The sequence below is a fragment of the Tinamus guttatus genome, unplaced genomic scaffold (genome assembly GCF_059628265.1).
Source record: "Tinamus guttatus ecotype Peru unplaced genomic scaffold, ASM5962826v1 Tinamus_guttatus_pri_ptg000060l, whole genome shotgun sequence".
Taxonomy (NCBI): Eukaryota; Metazoa; Chordata; class Aves; order Tinamiformes; family Tinamidae; genus Tinamus; species Tinamus guttatus.
Genome location: NW_028288594.1, coordinates 6,735,292 through 6,749,144, shown reverse-complemented (window position 1 = coordinate 6,749,144; position 13,853 = coordinate 6,735,292). Strand labels below are relative to the sequence as shown.

General features: G+C 42.5%; 1 protein-coding gene across 1 annotated transcript in view; it reads left to right on the top strand.

The window, feature by feature from the left end:
• Positions 1–976: 976 nt before the first annotated feature.
• GYPC (glycophorin C (Gerbich blood group)) overlaps positions 977–13,853 on the top strand; it is a 31,815-nt gene continuing 18,938 nt past the window's right edge. Inside the window, exon 1 of the mRNA XM_010219798.2 lies at positions 977–1,246. Coding sequence (XP_010218100.1) covers positions 1,213–1,246 — 34 coding nt within the window. The 5' untranslated portion in view covers positions 977–1,212. The remainder of the gene's footprint in view (positions 1,247–13,853) is intronic.

Sequence of the window (13,853 nt, the reverse complement as noted above, 5' to 3'; positions counted from 1 at the left end):
GGCTTCACAGGCGCATCCTGTGGTGGTTTGTCAAAACAGGATGAACCTCAGCCCCAATTTCAGGATTATGTTTTTCTTTCCACTTCCATCCCGGCAGTCTGAGGTGTTTTCGCCATCATTGACAAGCGGTTAATTCATCCTGACCTTGACCTGAAAAATGAAAACTTCGGCTACTCTTCATAGTCCCTGTGATGTGCGGGTTATAAAATTACCTGTATTTTGGTAGGAATGCACGTCCAAGCGCATGTCAGCCACAGCGCGCTCGGGCGGCCATGCAACGGGCTGGCAGCCCAGCAGACAGCAGTGCAGGCCAGAGCCACGTGGAGAAGCTTGCAGGAATACGAATAAATTACCCCATGCTGAGCTCCAGTTAAATATATCCTACATATAAACAACACCCACTTGCTGAATTAAAAAAAAAAAAGAATAGCAAGGTTAGGTGGAAAGACATTGTATCATCTTTATTTTACTGCTGGCAAGTTGAGGTAGAAACAGATTAAATGCTTTGCCCACGACACTGCAGGAAGTCTGTGTGGGAGCCAGGACTGGAGATACCTGCACATTAGCCAGTCCGTAGCCACAAGTGCTTCCTTTCTCTAAATGCAGTTTGGATTCATGCTATGCACTGCCAAAACTGCTCTGACCCGGGAAATTCTCAGTTTACACCCATTAAAGGACAAAACTGATCGGACTGACTGTGCAGATGATTCTGGTCAATGAGAACTGAAAGTGCCACTTTCCAGCTGCCCATTCTCTGCTGATGCCAGGCATTTTTGGAAGGGACTAACTCAGCATCCAGTTTTGCACTGAAAAGAAGTAATATCAACAGTCTCGAGCCCTAGCTTGGGACGCAAACCTAAGAGGTGCGTCCGGATTTGGCTAAGAGTGAAAAGAGTATTTTCTTTCCGCGGGCTGCTGGCTAGCGAAAGCGAAGGGGTGGAAAACATCCAACTCGCAAAACTTGAATACAGCTCGTGCTATCTGCAAATGGGTGCCCCTCCCCGCTCATGTGAGCCGCACAGGCAAAAGAGAATGACACATGTGCTGTTTCCTTTTCCAGTTCTAAAGGGGTCAGGAGCCCGGCAAGGAGAGTCTGAACAAGAGCAGCGTTTTCCCGGGCTCTTCCAGCTGTTCTGTTCAATCCCGCCGTCGGTTCAGAGCAGGGAAGAGAGACTGTCAACACAAACAAGGCATTTTCCAAAGGCGTAAATTATGAGTTACCAAAACAATACGACATCTCTACCACGTGAGTACCCTTATCCCCCCCACCCTTACAGTAAGAGCGGATTTACAAGTCTGTCGCTTAAGCAAAGGTTGTCAATGTGTTTCATGTGCAGTTGCAGCGGGAGTGGGGGAGGAAGAGAGATGGAAAGAAAGGACTGAGACGTATTCTAAAGAAAAAAAAGCTGTGATGAAACTGTTTTCCTCCTTTACTGCCATGTGTGCGCGCGCGTGTGTGGAGACCTGAAACAGACTGTGCAAATTCTGGAACAGAGCAAAGTCAGTAACGTTTCCACCTATATCCTGGCTTAGAAAAAGTTTCATTTAAATGTTTCACCCTCCCCCCTGCTTTCAGGAATGAAAATATAGAGCGTTTCAAAAGCTCCCTGCCTCTTTTCTAAGTTATTAATGGTGCTGCCCAACTTGTGTTTAGAGTTCCGAGCTGTCTGTGTGTAATATGAGATGCAAGCCACAAACTGACAGCCTATATTTAAAGTCACAATGCGTTTCTGCTCCTGGAAATTTAGAAACGTGGGCTTAAGGACAAGCAAATTAGTTTCCGAGCAAAGGAGGATACAGGAGAGCAAGTCTTTTCTTGGCATAACTCTGCAAATTTCAGTAAGTTTGGGAAAAGGGAGAATTTGGTTCAGGTGATCACAAACACTTAGCTGTGCCACAGCAGCTTTCATTTTGGCATCATAAAGTCATAAAAAAAAAGAGGGGAGAAGTAGGGAAGGGGATTCTGATTTGGTAAACTGAGAAAAGTCAATGGAAAAAACTCAAGGTTTTCAGTGCTGCAACAGCAGGATGTGGCTCGGTATCTGTTTTATGACTTGAGTATATAATCCTTCCTGTTTTAATTCAAGGACAGTAGTTTTAGTAAGCAAATTGCTACTAGCAGAATTGTTTATCATACCATGGTACCAGTACTGCAGGAAGAAAGTACAGACAGGATTGCTGGGAGCTGCCTGTGGTTCAGGTTTGATCCAGTGATTGCTGTTAGAATATCTGATCTGTATGGATGTTGACACTGACAGTTTTTTCCAAGCTTTGAATGAGGCAGGCTGATCCAGCAGAAACGGTACAGTGCACACGATCTCTGCAAATCTAGCCAGCAATTTCTCTTTTCCCTTTGGATATTTTTGCAAGTTCAGACTAGCCAGAAAGATTGGATACTAGCTTTACTTCTAATTTTGTTTTGTTTTATTCTGCATTTTAACATATTAAAGTTTGTTTTCTATTATTAGCAGAAAAGAAACATCCAGAGTAGTTCAGGAATCTGATATTTTGGGTTTATATATGTAAATTGGTGCCTTTTGTCCATGAAAAATATGTGTACAGGAGTGACTCATTAGGGTACACTCTGCTCACTGTGCAATATTATCAGGGGCCCAGACCCAGGCTTGCATCCTTTAACAACAGGTTTGCCCAGCTGAAGAGTTCAGGCCTGGCGCAGTAGTCCAGAGTGTATTTTGCTTTTCAGATAGTCTCAGGTTGCCAGATAACCCTAAAGAAAGCCCTAAGGTGTATCTAGGTGAAGCATTACTTCTCGTGGGAGAATATCACTGTAGTTTTTGTCTTTGCAAAATGCAAAACACCTGATGTGTCAGGTTTTCTTATAATTTCAAACTCTGGACAGGAGTTTTGAACTTGAATCATTCCAAGATGTTATGATTGCCAGTAAAAATAAGTGTTTTGCAATCTAGCTAAGATTCTGATTGAAATGAAGTCACTGTCTGTTCTCTGCTTCTCCTCATAATTTCCCATATTGTTTTGGACAGGATGTTCCTGTATCTTGTTTCAGTCTGTATCTCTTTGATTTTTAAATCACACAGATGAAATTTACAGATCAAGAACAACATTAAATTAGAGCCAAATTTGATAGTACTATATGCCTACCTAATGCAAGTTTGATGCATTGCTTTTGGTTAAGGTTTGTAATGGTTAGGGGTTTGGCAGGTAAGGTTTTGTTGTAAAATTCCAGCATTTTTGGTGAATTAGAAGATATTGAAAGATCAATGCATTGACAGACAGTGTACAATGTGCACAATGTTTGGCAAAGAGAGAGAGTATTTGCGAAGACAGATTTGTTCATAACCATAGTGCAAATCTTTGAAATGGGTGTGAAAATGCACAAAGTGTCAGCAAAGCCTCTCTGTGTTGAACAAATTAATTCTTTGCTGGGTACCTGCAGGTGAGACCACAGCCCAGCTGCCTACTGATATAAACAAAGCAGTGTCAAGTTACCTAATTGTATGTGTTCTTTGCTTATCTTCTTGTATTCATTCACAGATGATAAGGGATTTTATTCATTCTATAAATACAGTATGATCCTGACAAGCCAGGTGAGAGCAGAAAGACTGATGTTTCAGATCTGAAGCATCCACATCTGTGAACCCTACAGATATATTCTGCCTCCTGGGGGGTGCCACATCGCCCAACCTTGGGCCGTTTCCATGCCCAGCTCAGATTCCCCATCTCAGTCAATGGGCTCCCAATACACTCAACATAGAGGCAGGCTAGTGAGCAATTCAGCCTGCCTATGTTGGACCATGGGTGGATATTTATTCTATAACTTGTTGTTACTGGATATCTGTATGTGGCTGGAATAAAATGGAATACCTAAGTAAGAAGTCTGCTCCTAAAGCAAGAGCTGGACAATGGGCTTCAGTTTTATTGGCTGAGATTCAGTACAATATCATGTTGTGAATAACTCTCCACTCTCAGTTTGTATTAGGATGATGATGATACAAAAGGGACCTAACCACACTGCAGGAACAGGAACTCCCTGGAGTGCTACTTCTAAACGCATCTCCTGCTGGTGTTATTCCACTCCTACTTGCCAGGATGTACAGGCAGTAGCTGCCTATATTATTAAAAAAATCTGAGGAATTCCACAAATCTGGCAGGCTGTATTTAGACTGCAGTTTTTGCCCTCCTACTTTTCTACTGTGGTGGTCTTAGTTTCTAAGTCATTGCAGAATCCAGTCCCAATTAATGCGACAGTTCAAGTGAGGTGAATAATGCACCCAAATAAATATCACTGGAGTAAGCATTCAGTCTGGGGATGCACTGAGCTATGCAAAGCCAACTCTGGGGGTCAAAAGTGTTCATCACTTTGGAGAATATGCTGTATTATAACCCTATAGGATTTAATCTTTATGACACATGCTGGGATCATTTTATTCGAGGACTCCTATGCTTCATGTGCCTCAAAGGCTGTGCTGTCAAAGGAATTGGGGGTGTGAAGAGAGCAGTTTCTATAGACTGCTATTCCCCATCACCTACTGGCAGATACAGCCTGCCCGCTGGGGTGGCAGGGAAGCAGTGAAGTCTTGTGCTGCAGAGAGAAGTTGGACCAACAAGAAGACAGGAGGCCATAATGAATCTCAAGCCATGTCTCGACTGAAAAGAGAGGAGGAGGCACAGGAATACAGCAGAGCAAATTAAGCCTTGTGACCTGCACGGGTTCCCTCTGCATTGTCAGCTGTAGCGCAGCAGCAGCCCAGGAGCAAAGACCTTCACTGTCGGGTAGAGAGCAGAGCTCCTGAGCTGCCTGTGCCAGGGGCAGCAGGTCCTGATGCCACCGCTGCCCCGCTTCCCCAGCCTGTAGGAGCAACAGCGAGGATTTCTGCTGGAAAGAGCCAAGTAGCTTCCAAAAAAGTTGAGAGTTTGGCAAAGGTGGCCCTCCATAAGGTCATATAGTAGGTCTTATAGTTGAATGGCAGGAGCCTGGTTCTGAGAGCAGACTTACTCCTATCTTTAATTCATAATGAGATTCACTGCATGTCCTTTGCATGTTCCTGGAGCAATCACTCCAAGACTCCACAACTATCACTCACTCAGAGCCTGTGAAAAGCCACAAATGATCTCCATAGAATTTTAACCTCATTATTCTCTCCCTTGGGAAGAAATTTGATTTTACTGCCTTTAATCAATAGAAATGCTCGTCCATGACAGTAACTAATAAACAGAAATGGAAGCCACTAATTATGGTAATGTTGGTCTTCACTGTTAAATATGCGAACATTTATAAGTGAGAAATTCTGTGTATTTTAATAACCTCTCATTTTTAGCACAGAAAGCACTAAGTATGTCTCACAAGCAGTTATGTAAATTGAATACCTCTGCTTATGTGTATTTCTCTCATCACTGTGCAAATGAATTGGAAAATTCTGCTTTTTACCCCAGGGGCTTCTCCCAGACACCCTCATTGCTTGAGATGTGGATGCGAAAGTTTGCAAATTGAAAGGCTACGAAGGCACCTCAAATTTCAGTAATTACCAACAGATATTTTGGCAACCTGCTAAACTGAGGAGGGGTGAGGGCAGAGTTTTTCTCCAAATAGGAGCCTGCTCTTTTTAAAATACACAGTTCTCAGCACTTCCAGTGACTACTCCTCACAAAGAAAAGGCAAACAATTTACACAGTAGATGTTAAAGATTCAGGTTAGGGCTGCTTACATGCTTAAGCCTATGAATATTACTGGATTGTTCGATGCCTGCGTCTCCTTGCTGATGCTGCTGCACCTTTCTTTCTAGGCTCTTGTGGAATATACGGTGCATCCATCACTGTTCAAATGACTGAGTCCAATCAGCAAAGCCTTTTGAAAAACAGGCTTTTGGGACTGCATTCTCTAATGAAAGTCTGTTTGTGTGTCTGCTCTGTGGAGTGCCTGACTCTATTGTTAGTGAGGGATTAGTATTCCTAGAGCATAGAGAAATTCAAGCCAACGTAGGGATCTGATTGTGCTCGGTGCTGTACAGATACCCTTTCTTCAAAATGCTAATAGACTACATAGAGGGGATAGATTACAGGTAGGAGAGAAATTACTAATCTCCAGGCCATCTCCAGGATGGAGAGGCAACTTTTGTCTCTGGGAAGTTGCTTATAGCAGCCAGGAAGCAGGAATTAGTATCAATTCCAGTAGATCCACTGAGGCAACGGCTTTTTGCCTCCCACTCTTTAGCTTTTTAATGTATGATAGGTGAAAATGTGGCTCAGAAGTCATTTAGCAACTGTCTTATTTGTTTATCACAGAAAAATCAGGAAAGTTTTAAGTATGGTGTTTGGTGCCATTTAGACTCTCTTAATTCATATCTGAATTGCAATAGTAAATACATGAAAAATTGAGAGATGCCCAGGTGTTGCAGCAATAAGAATATATAAGCTCCTTAGCTGGGCAGGTATTTGGACAACAGACTGACTGTGTTCTGCTCAGTTTTGAAAGTTCCTAAGTCAGGGGAATTTGACAGCGTTATCCCCAGTAATGAGCTCACGAAAAATCCACTGACTGTTAAGTGTTTGGAAAAACTACTCGGCAAGTGAATAAAAGTGACACTTGGAGAAATCAGGTTCAGCTTGCCAACAATTTAAGGGCATGAAAAGCAAAAAGAACTGTCTTTTCTGGATAATATATTTCCAACCCATAACTCAACTACATCCAGTAACGATACTGCAGCATAATAACAACAGGCATGCAGCTCATAATTTGTAGCCGAAACAAGATCTGTACTCCTCAGTTTCTCTGAGAGTCAGCATGGTCTAATTCACTTGAATTCTTATCTCTCTGCACTGTTGGCATGGAAATTGAGTGCACTATCTATGCTACGCTGTTCTGTTAGTGCAGATGTACCTTGCACGTGTATTTTCACCAATGAGACATCTGGCTAAGTGAGTTTCCTCTTAATTAATCTTCTCATCTGCAGAGGAGGCCAGCTTCTCATACTTTCTTCTCTTCTGACATATGTTTCACCACAGGGTTCTTCCTGATGAAGCAGAAAACTTTGCTTAAAATCTCAATGGGTTAAACTTGTTCTGCTGCATTTAAGTTTTAAAGTGATTATTCTCTTCTTTCTCCCTCTCGTTTTCTATCTTCGGGAAAAAGAAAAGAAGGAAAGAAAAAAAAAAGAAAAACAACCTCACTCGTTTCATCAGGGTGTACCTCTTTTTTCTTCAGATAAGCCCTGAAATGGAGTTAAGCTTTTTATCGGTTAGTTGCAGGGGCGCTTTTGAACACGCCCTGAGACAGGACCATGTCATCCTGGGTGATAAACAACCATTTTACTGCAGACTGCGTGCTTAAAATGTCTTGTTTTATGAGGCAGTTCACGTAATGAAGAGCACATGTGACAAGCACATACCCCTGCAGAATCAGACACAAAGTCTATACATATGTGTGGTGTTTAGATTTGGAAAGAGAGGGAGTATTTGTAAGAGCATATCCATCAAATAGATTTGATTATATATATATATAGTATATCTATAAGGGTTCATATATACAAACAGGTATAGATGCATATACACACACACTCCTTTTCATTATGTATATATTTCTTTGCTGTGTAGACTTCTGTTAGTAGAGAATGTTACTACCCTGACTACATTTCTATGCAGAGACCCATAAACTAATCTTTCCCCTTTTATATTATAGATGCCTTCAAAAATAGCACAAAATGACCAAGTTTTTGAAAATTTAGCAGAAGCATAAACTCAGTAACAAGAAAGAAAGTGAGAAGATAGCTTGGGCTATATATACAAAGAGTCGGAAAATATTACAAAATATCTTTTTTATATGATACAGTAAAACATCAGCTAGCGGGCCTATCTTCAAACTATCTCTTGCAGACACCAAATTCAAGTGTCTCTCCACTGACCTGGCAGCTCTGGATGGTACAGACACTGAATCACTCCCTGTTTTTAGTTTAGTTATCACGGTATTGCCTAAATCCATCTTGGACACTATTATAGCACCCATGTCCCAGTAGGCAAAGATTCAGAGAAAAGCATTGAAAATCATTTAAGAAATGAAGAGGAACTACATTTTCCAAACGGATTAAGCTATTTAGAAGGGGAGAACCATGGCTTAGGAAAGGCCAAGTCTGTACCTTTCTGAACCTCAGACAGCCAGGTGTTTCAGTCAGGAGTGTGTTCCTTTAGGAGCCTCACTGTGCTGTAAAAATTTGACAGAATACCCCTTCCTGGACAACTTTCTAGAGCCAAAAAAAAAAAAAAAAAAAAAAAAAAAGCTTAATATGCTCATGCTAAAATAAAAGGAGCTTCTCTTCAAAATAACTTCCCTACTTTGCCTACTTTGTGAGTGAAATACTCATTGAAGAATCATTTCCATTTTATTCTGTATGTCTGTGTCCACCTCAAAGAGATACTGGGAAAAAAAAATTATTAGAACAGCTTTCACAAAATTGTTACTACAGGATCCTCCTATTTAACCAAGATTTATTCTCTGTACTCAACACAAATCAGTTTGTTTTCTCTGAACAAATATCCTTATTTACATGAAAATCAGAGATTTCTCATCTGCTGATTGGTTATTTTTTAAAAAATCTATAATTTAAAATGGGATTAAAAAGCAGTTCCTGGTGACCAACTTCTCAGCAAATACTTCTCAGTTAATAGTAAATAGCCCACAATTTGTAACAGGTGATAAAGAGGTATGTGTATGAATAAGTTGAGAAAAAATATTTCTAGTGAATTGTGAAGAGTTAGCATATAAATTTTGTCATCCAAAAATTCAGGCATCATGTGGAAGTTTTTGAAAATACTGAAGCAGCTTTGAAATGATACATGCTGCATTTTCATATTTTATTTCCATCCTCTGGAGTCTGTATGTGCACATCACTGAATTCCATTTCCCTGACGCAAAGGTCTTGTCCCAGAGCGGACCAGGCTCTGATCCGCATTTCCTTCGCGCACCTGCCCCTCGCGTTGTGTGGCCTGCGCAGCTCACAGACACCCCGGCAGCTCCTACTCCTCACGCCTGTCCCTTTCGCAGCCCCCAGGTTGTCCCTCAGCTTGGGAAAGACAGGCAGGTCCCAGTTGCTGACTGCCATTTCCTCCCCTCTTTCAAGGATGTTCCACAAGTCCTGGCAGTGGGAAGGAAGAGAAACTGCAACCCTAGGCGAGGAAGACATAAATCTTCCCATGTCTGTCTAGGCTGGAGCCTCGTTTCCTCTGGGAGTCGCCCCCTCTTCCGTCTCCATCCCTGTTCTGTTCTCGTTGTTTTTCCTTTGCTCTCTCATCTCTGCAGATTGCTAGGAAACAACATCTCCCCCTCTCCAGAGCTTTCCTGTCATCACATAGGAATTTTTATTTACAACCTGGGACACTTTTTTTTTTACATTCTGGATCCCATGATTGGGAGAGTTTATTATTGTCCATCAGAGAGTTTATTTTTGTCCATCTCACTTGAATTTCCATAATTACATCAGTGCAGTTTGCTTTCTTGAACTCTGCATTGCACACAAAGCCATTTTTCACTTCAGTGAACTCACCAGGATTTTTTTTTTTTATTTTAAAGAACAAATCAAGCCCGGTTCCTAGTAGTAATTCAGCCCTTTGTGGCAACAGGGAGGATGCGCAGGAACTTTACAGGAACATCTGCATAAGGAGTTGAACAGAACAGCGTGAAGACAAAAAAAACGCAACTTTCATTCGGAGCCAAACTTCCTTTCCAGCTTCCCCTTTGCTTTGGATAAAGAGGAAGTCGTGTTTTTCACATTCTTTTTCATACTCTCTGTGCTCTGAGCACTGAGCTGCTTTTGCCCATTACTTGTCCTATCCTTGCCCCTGTAACAAAGCACAGTGAAGTAATGTGGGAACTTGAAGCTACTCTACCCTTTAAGAAAGTGGGCTGGAAACATGACGAGATAAAAGTCTCCCACACTCCAACTCCAAGCCATAGCCATAATGCCCTTGACCTGTGGGATCTTCCTGTGGTGAGAGATGGCACAGACGTCTTTGACCAGAAGGGAGCTGGTTTACCCCTAGCCTAGACTCTTTTGTCTTCACAAGCTCCCTCATCAAGTTGCTCATTCTAGAGAGAGATTGAGGCCTCCTGAAGTATAAAGATAAAATGTAAAAACAACCTTCAGTATAACATCATCTGGCAAAGCATACTGAGCTGGAAGCATCTTAGGGTTTTCTCCTTGAAAATATTTTTCTAAACATAGTCATTTGTATTCTCTGAGATAGTCTCTAGACTGTGGAGATCAAAGCAAACTGGATATCCAGCAGGGTTTTTAAGTGCATTAAAAGTAGCATGTTTCAAAGCCACATGTCTGAACATTTAAGCACCATGGAAGAAATGAAGTAGCAGGTGGTAACACATGTAAACATGGTTGTTCTAATCTTCACATTTTTCAGCTTCCTAAAACCTAACTCTGACACAATGTGTGACAAAGAGCAAAAATAGGAGATGCTGTGCACACATGCACACACACATAAGGGAACACAAAACCCAAGGAAGCCACTCAGAGTCAGATTTTTTTCTAAGTCACATTTTCTGTCTTGCAAGTCATTGTCTGCATTGAAGATGTGGCTTTACGAACATATACAGGACCTGGTCAATCAGAGTACAGAGTGAGGAGTTGTTGGAAGATTCAAATACAGTAACATAGCTCTCTTCTACCTTGCTTGTTTTGCAGGCAAGTTTGGCCAAAGTGGTCTCTGGCATCCATTACAGACTAGCAAATGTCTGTATCTGGTGAAGGGACATAACCAGACCTTAAGGTTCCTCTCAGCAACTGAGGCATTGCGGAACTATTTCCAGGTGGTCTCTGAAAGCCAAAAGGAGACACGAGATCAGCGGAAAGACAGAACAATACATGCTAAGACTTTTTTTGTTTCCTTTTCTTGTATGAGTTCTTAATGATGGTTCAGAAATCCCATTTTGACCAGTAAGTGTATAAAAAACTGGATGACCTGTTTTTCTCACCTACCAAGAAATGAGAAGATAATAACAAGAGGTGCCCACCGCATGCAACCTGGCTTCCTACCATAACTTTTCTCTGATCAGCTCTTGCTGAAAACATCCAGCTTCATCATCTGAGGGCCTGGCATATAAATAAATATTTGTCTGTTTCTTTCTCCTTCAGGTTTGTGCAGAGAGTCTCACAATCTTACTCAGAGGTTATCATTGCATTGCCAAAACCAATGGCATTGAGATAATGCTGAGATTACTTGTATTGATTTCATTGGACTTTGGATCAGAATCTGATGACTGCAGATCTTCACTTTTTAATATTAGCCTACTTCAAATGCCTTGATTTATCTTGAGGCAGGCTGAATGCCACACAGATGTTAATGATGTTTATTAGTGGTAGAGCTTTTGTGAGAGCCAGCATGGAAGGCAGGGAGGGGAAGGGAGCAAACAAAGATAAACTAATTCTGAATGCTTCCAAAGAATAATACTTCCATCATATTCCAGGTGCTTGCGCTAAGAAAAGATGTCTGTGGCTCCTGAGCTTATTTTCCTTGTGAATGAATGATTCATAAGGGACTCCTTCTACCCAAGGAGGAGTAAATCACCCCTCCTGCCTTTAGCAGGCAGGAATGCAACTATGGCAATAAATGCTTTTGCATTTCTCCTGAACTTTGTTATCATTCCTTAGTAAAAGATTTCCCCTTCTGGAATCCATTAAAATATGAATCTCAGACAAAAAACTCTTCCTCCTCCTGCGCTCTTTCTGAGATGCTTCGTCTCTGCATCATGAGGACACAACTGTTTGTGAGCTGGAAACAGCCTGAGCCAAGCCCTTCCCTTGGGTTACCTCTGCTGTTTGCCTTCACTCGGGATGAATAAAACCTTTCATTTCAGTAACATCTGACTTGTGTCAGAAGGTCCATGACTGACTGGCGCAAGAATAGGGTGGTAGAGATAGATGAAGCTGCTTCTTTCAAAAATGTCTGTCCTAAAAAAGTAAACAACTTTAAATGCTGGATGAGAAAGCAAGAGGAAGTACCACTGCATGACACTGCTTTAAGATAAAATGCAGCAGTGGACTTTCCACCCTACTCCTCTTCATGCCTTGCATTTCCTTTAAGGAAAAGGTCATGCCTTCCATCCTGGGATGCTAAGAGTGCTGCCCCGGCAGGAAGTGTATCCTGTGTCCTGTTTTCTCCAGAGGCCGGTAGCAAAGCAGATGGGAGCATGAATTCCACATTCCTGCTTCCACTGTGCCGTTTTAAGTGATCCGTGTACTGAGGTCTCCCTTCTTTTCCGGCGTGGTGCTGCTGAGCCCTGGGACCTTGCAGAGTCCAGCAGCTGCTGGAGGTGACCAATTGTAGAGACACACAGGGGGAAATGCAAGATGCTGCCCCTTGAAGGAAAAGTACCCATTTTTGTTAGATATGAAACTGCAGCAAAAACTTGGAGGGAGGAGTACATGTCCTGTAATTAAAATCATGTCTGTTATCCATTGGAGAGGAGAGGGGCATATTTTCCTCATCAGATACATTTTTTTTGGAAATGGCAACAGCAAAGTGTAAAGAGGAAACATTCATATTCAAAGATGCCCTTCAAGACCATGAGACCTTAGGGAGTAGAAACTTGCTGCAATGAAATGAGAAGGGAGAAACTCTTAGATTCAGCAGAGACTGAGATTCCACTGGTGTGACATCTCTGCTCATCCTATTTGTCTGCTTTGAAGACGTCTGCTGTGCGAAGACATCTTGCTGCTGTGCTCAGCAGTGGACAGCCAGGACCAGGGCTTGTGGGTGGTGGTGGACAGTGCTGGGGAGGTATTGATTAACGCTGGTGTCCATCTTAGCAATTGATTATTTCACTTGGTGTATTAAGTTAGCAGCTTGCTGTCAGTGGGTGCCAGTATCCGTATTCTTAAGAGGACACACACATCTTCTCTACACAGAGCATAATCCTTTAGGAGAGAGATACAGAGAGGGATGCAAAATCAGTCCCATGACAGGCACAGAGCTATGGCCCTCCAGGTGTAGCCAAGGGCGCCTTGTCTCTCTGGGCCCTCACAGGAAGCCTCCCACTGCTGTTGAAGGAGAGGCTTTTGATCAGTTGCTCTAACGAGCAGGAGACCTCAGGGCTGCAATATTTGCCACAGTACATAACAGTTCTGCAGTCACAGAAGGTGCCTTGCTGAACAGCGGTGAGAGGAAAGGCTGCCTGCATATCCTCTCAGCCCTGACTGGATGTCCCCATCTCTCTGTTGTGTCCAACTCTTCCCTCAGCCCTTTGCTCAAGTGTTCTGCTTGGAAACTGAGGAGCACCTTGAGCAACTGAGGAGCACTCTAGCCAGGACCAAGTGGAATATTTTAAAAGAATCTGGATGAATGAAGCTCTCCACAGCATCCACAATAAAAGAGAGAGGGCAGTTTATCCACGTCCTCTTTTTGTAAGTAGGGAGGCGTTGGCCTGTCTAGGCTGAGGAGATGCCTTTCCAAGAAGCCAGTGACTTTGTCCTTAATACCTCATGCAGCCCTCAAAGGTCTTGCTGGATCAGGACCCCTTGGGGCCTGCTGCCTGGGACAGATGGAATCACCCACTAAGTTAAGGGGAGAAAAATGGGTCCCTCAGCCTTTACTCTGCCTCACTGCAGATGTCAGGAAATTGGGAAAAAGAATTCCCTCGTTCACACATTCCCCATCCTTTCTGGATTGTTTACAATCTGTCTTCTAGGTAATGTGATTTCACAGTTATTTTTCCTCTCCAACTCCTGTGTCTTGCTGCCCTTGCACATCAAGCCCTTGGCACATCAATGCTGTGCCAAGTTTACCAAAACTACATATTTCCCTTGGCCTTCATCAGCTGGCAGTTCAGTCAGGAAAAGAGACATTCTTACTTAGGGACACTGCTCCTGCTTCAT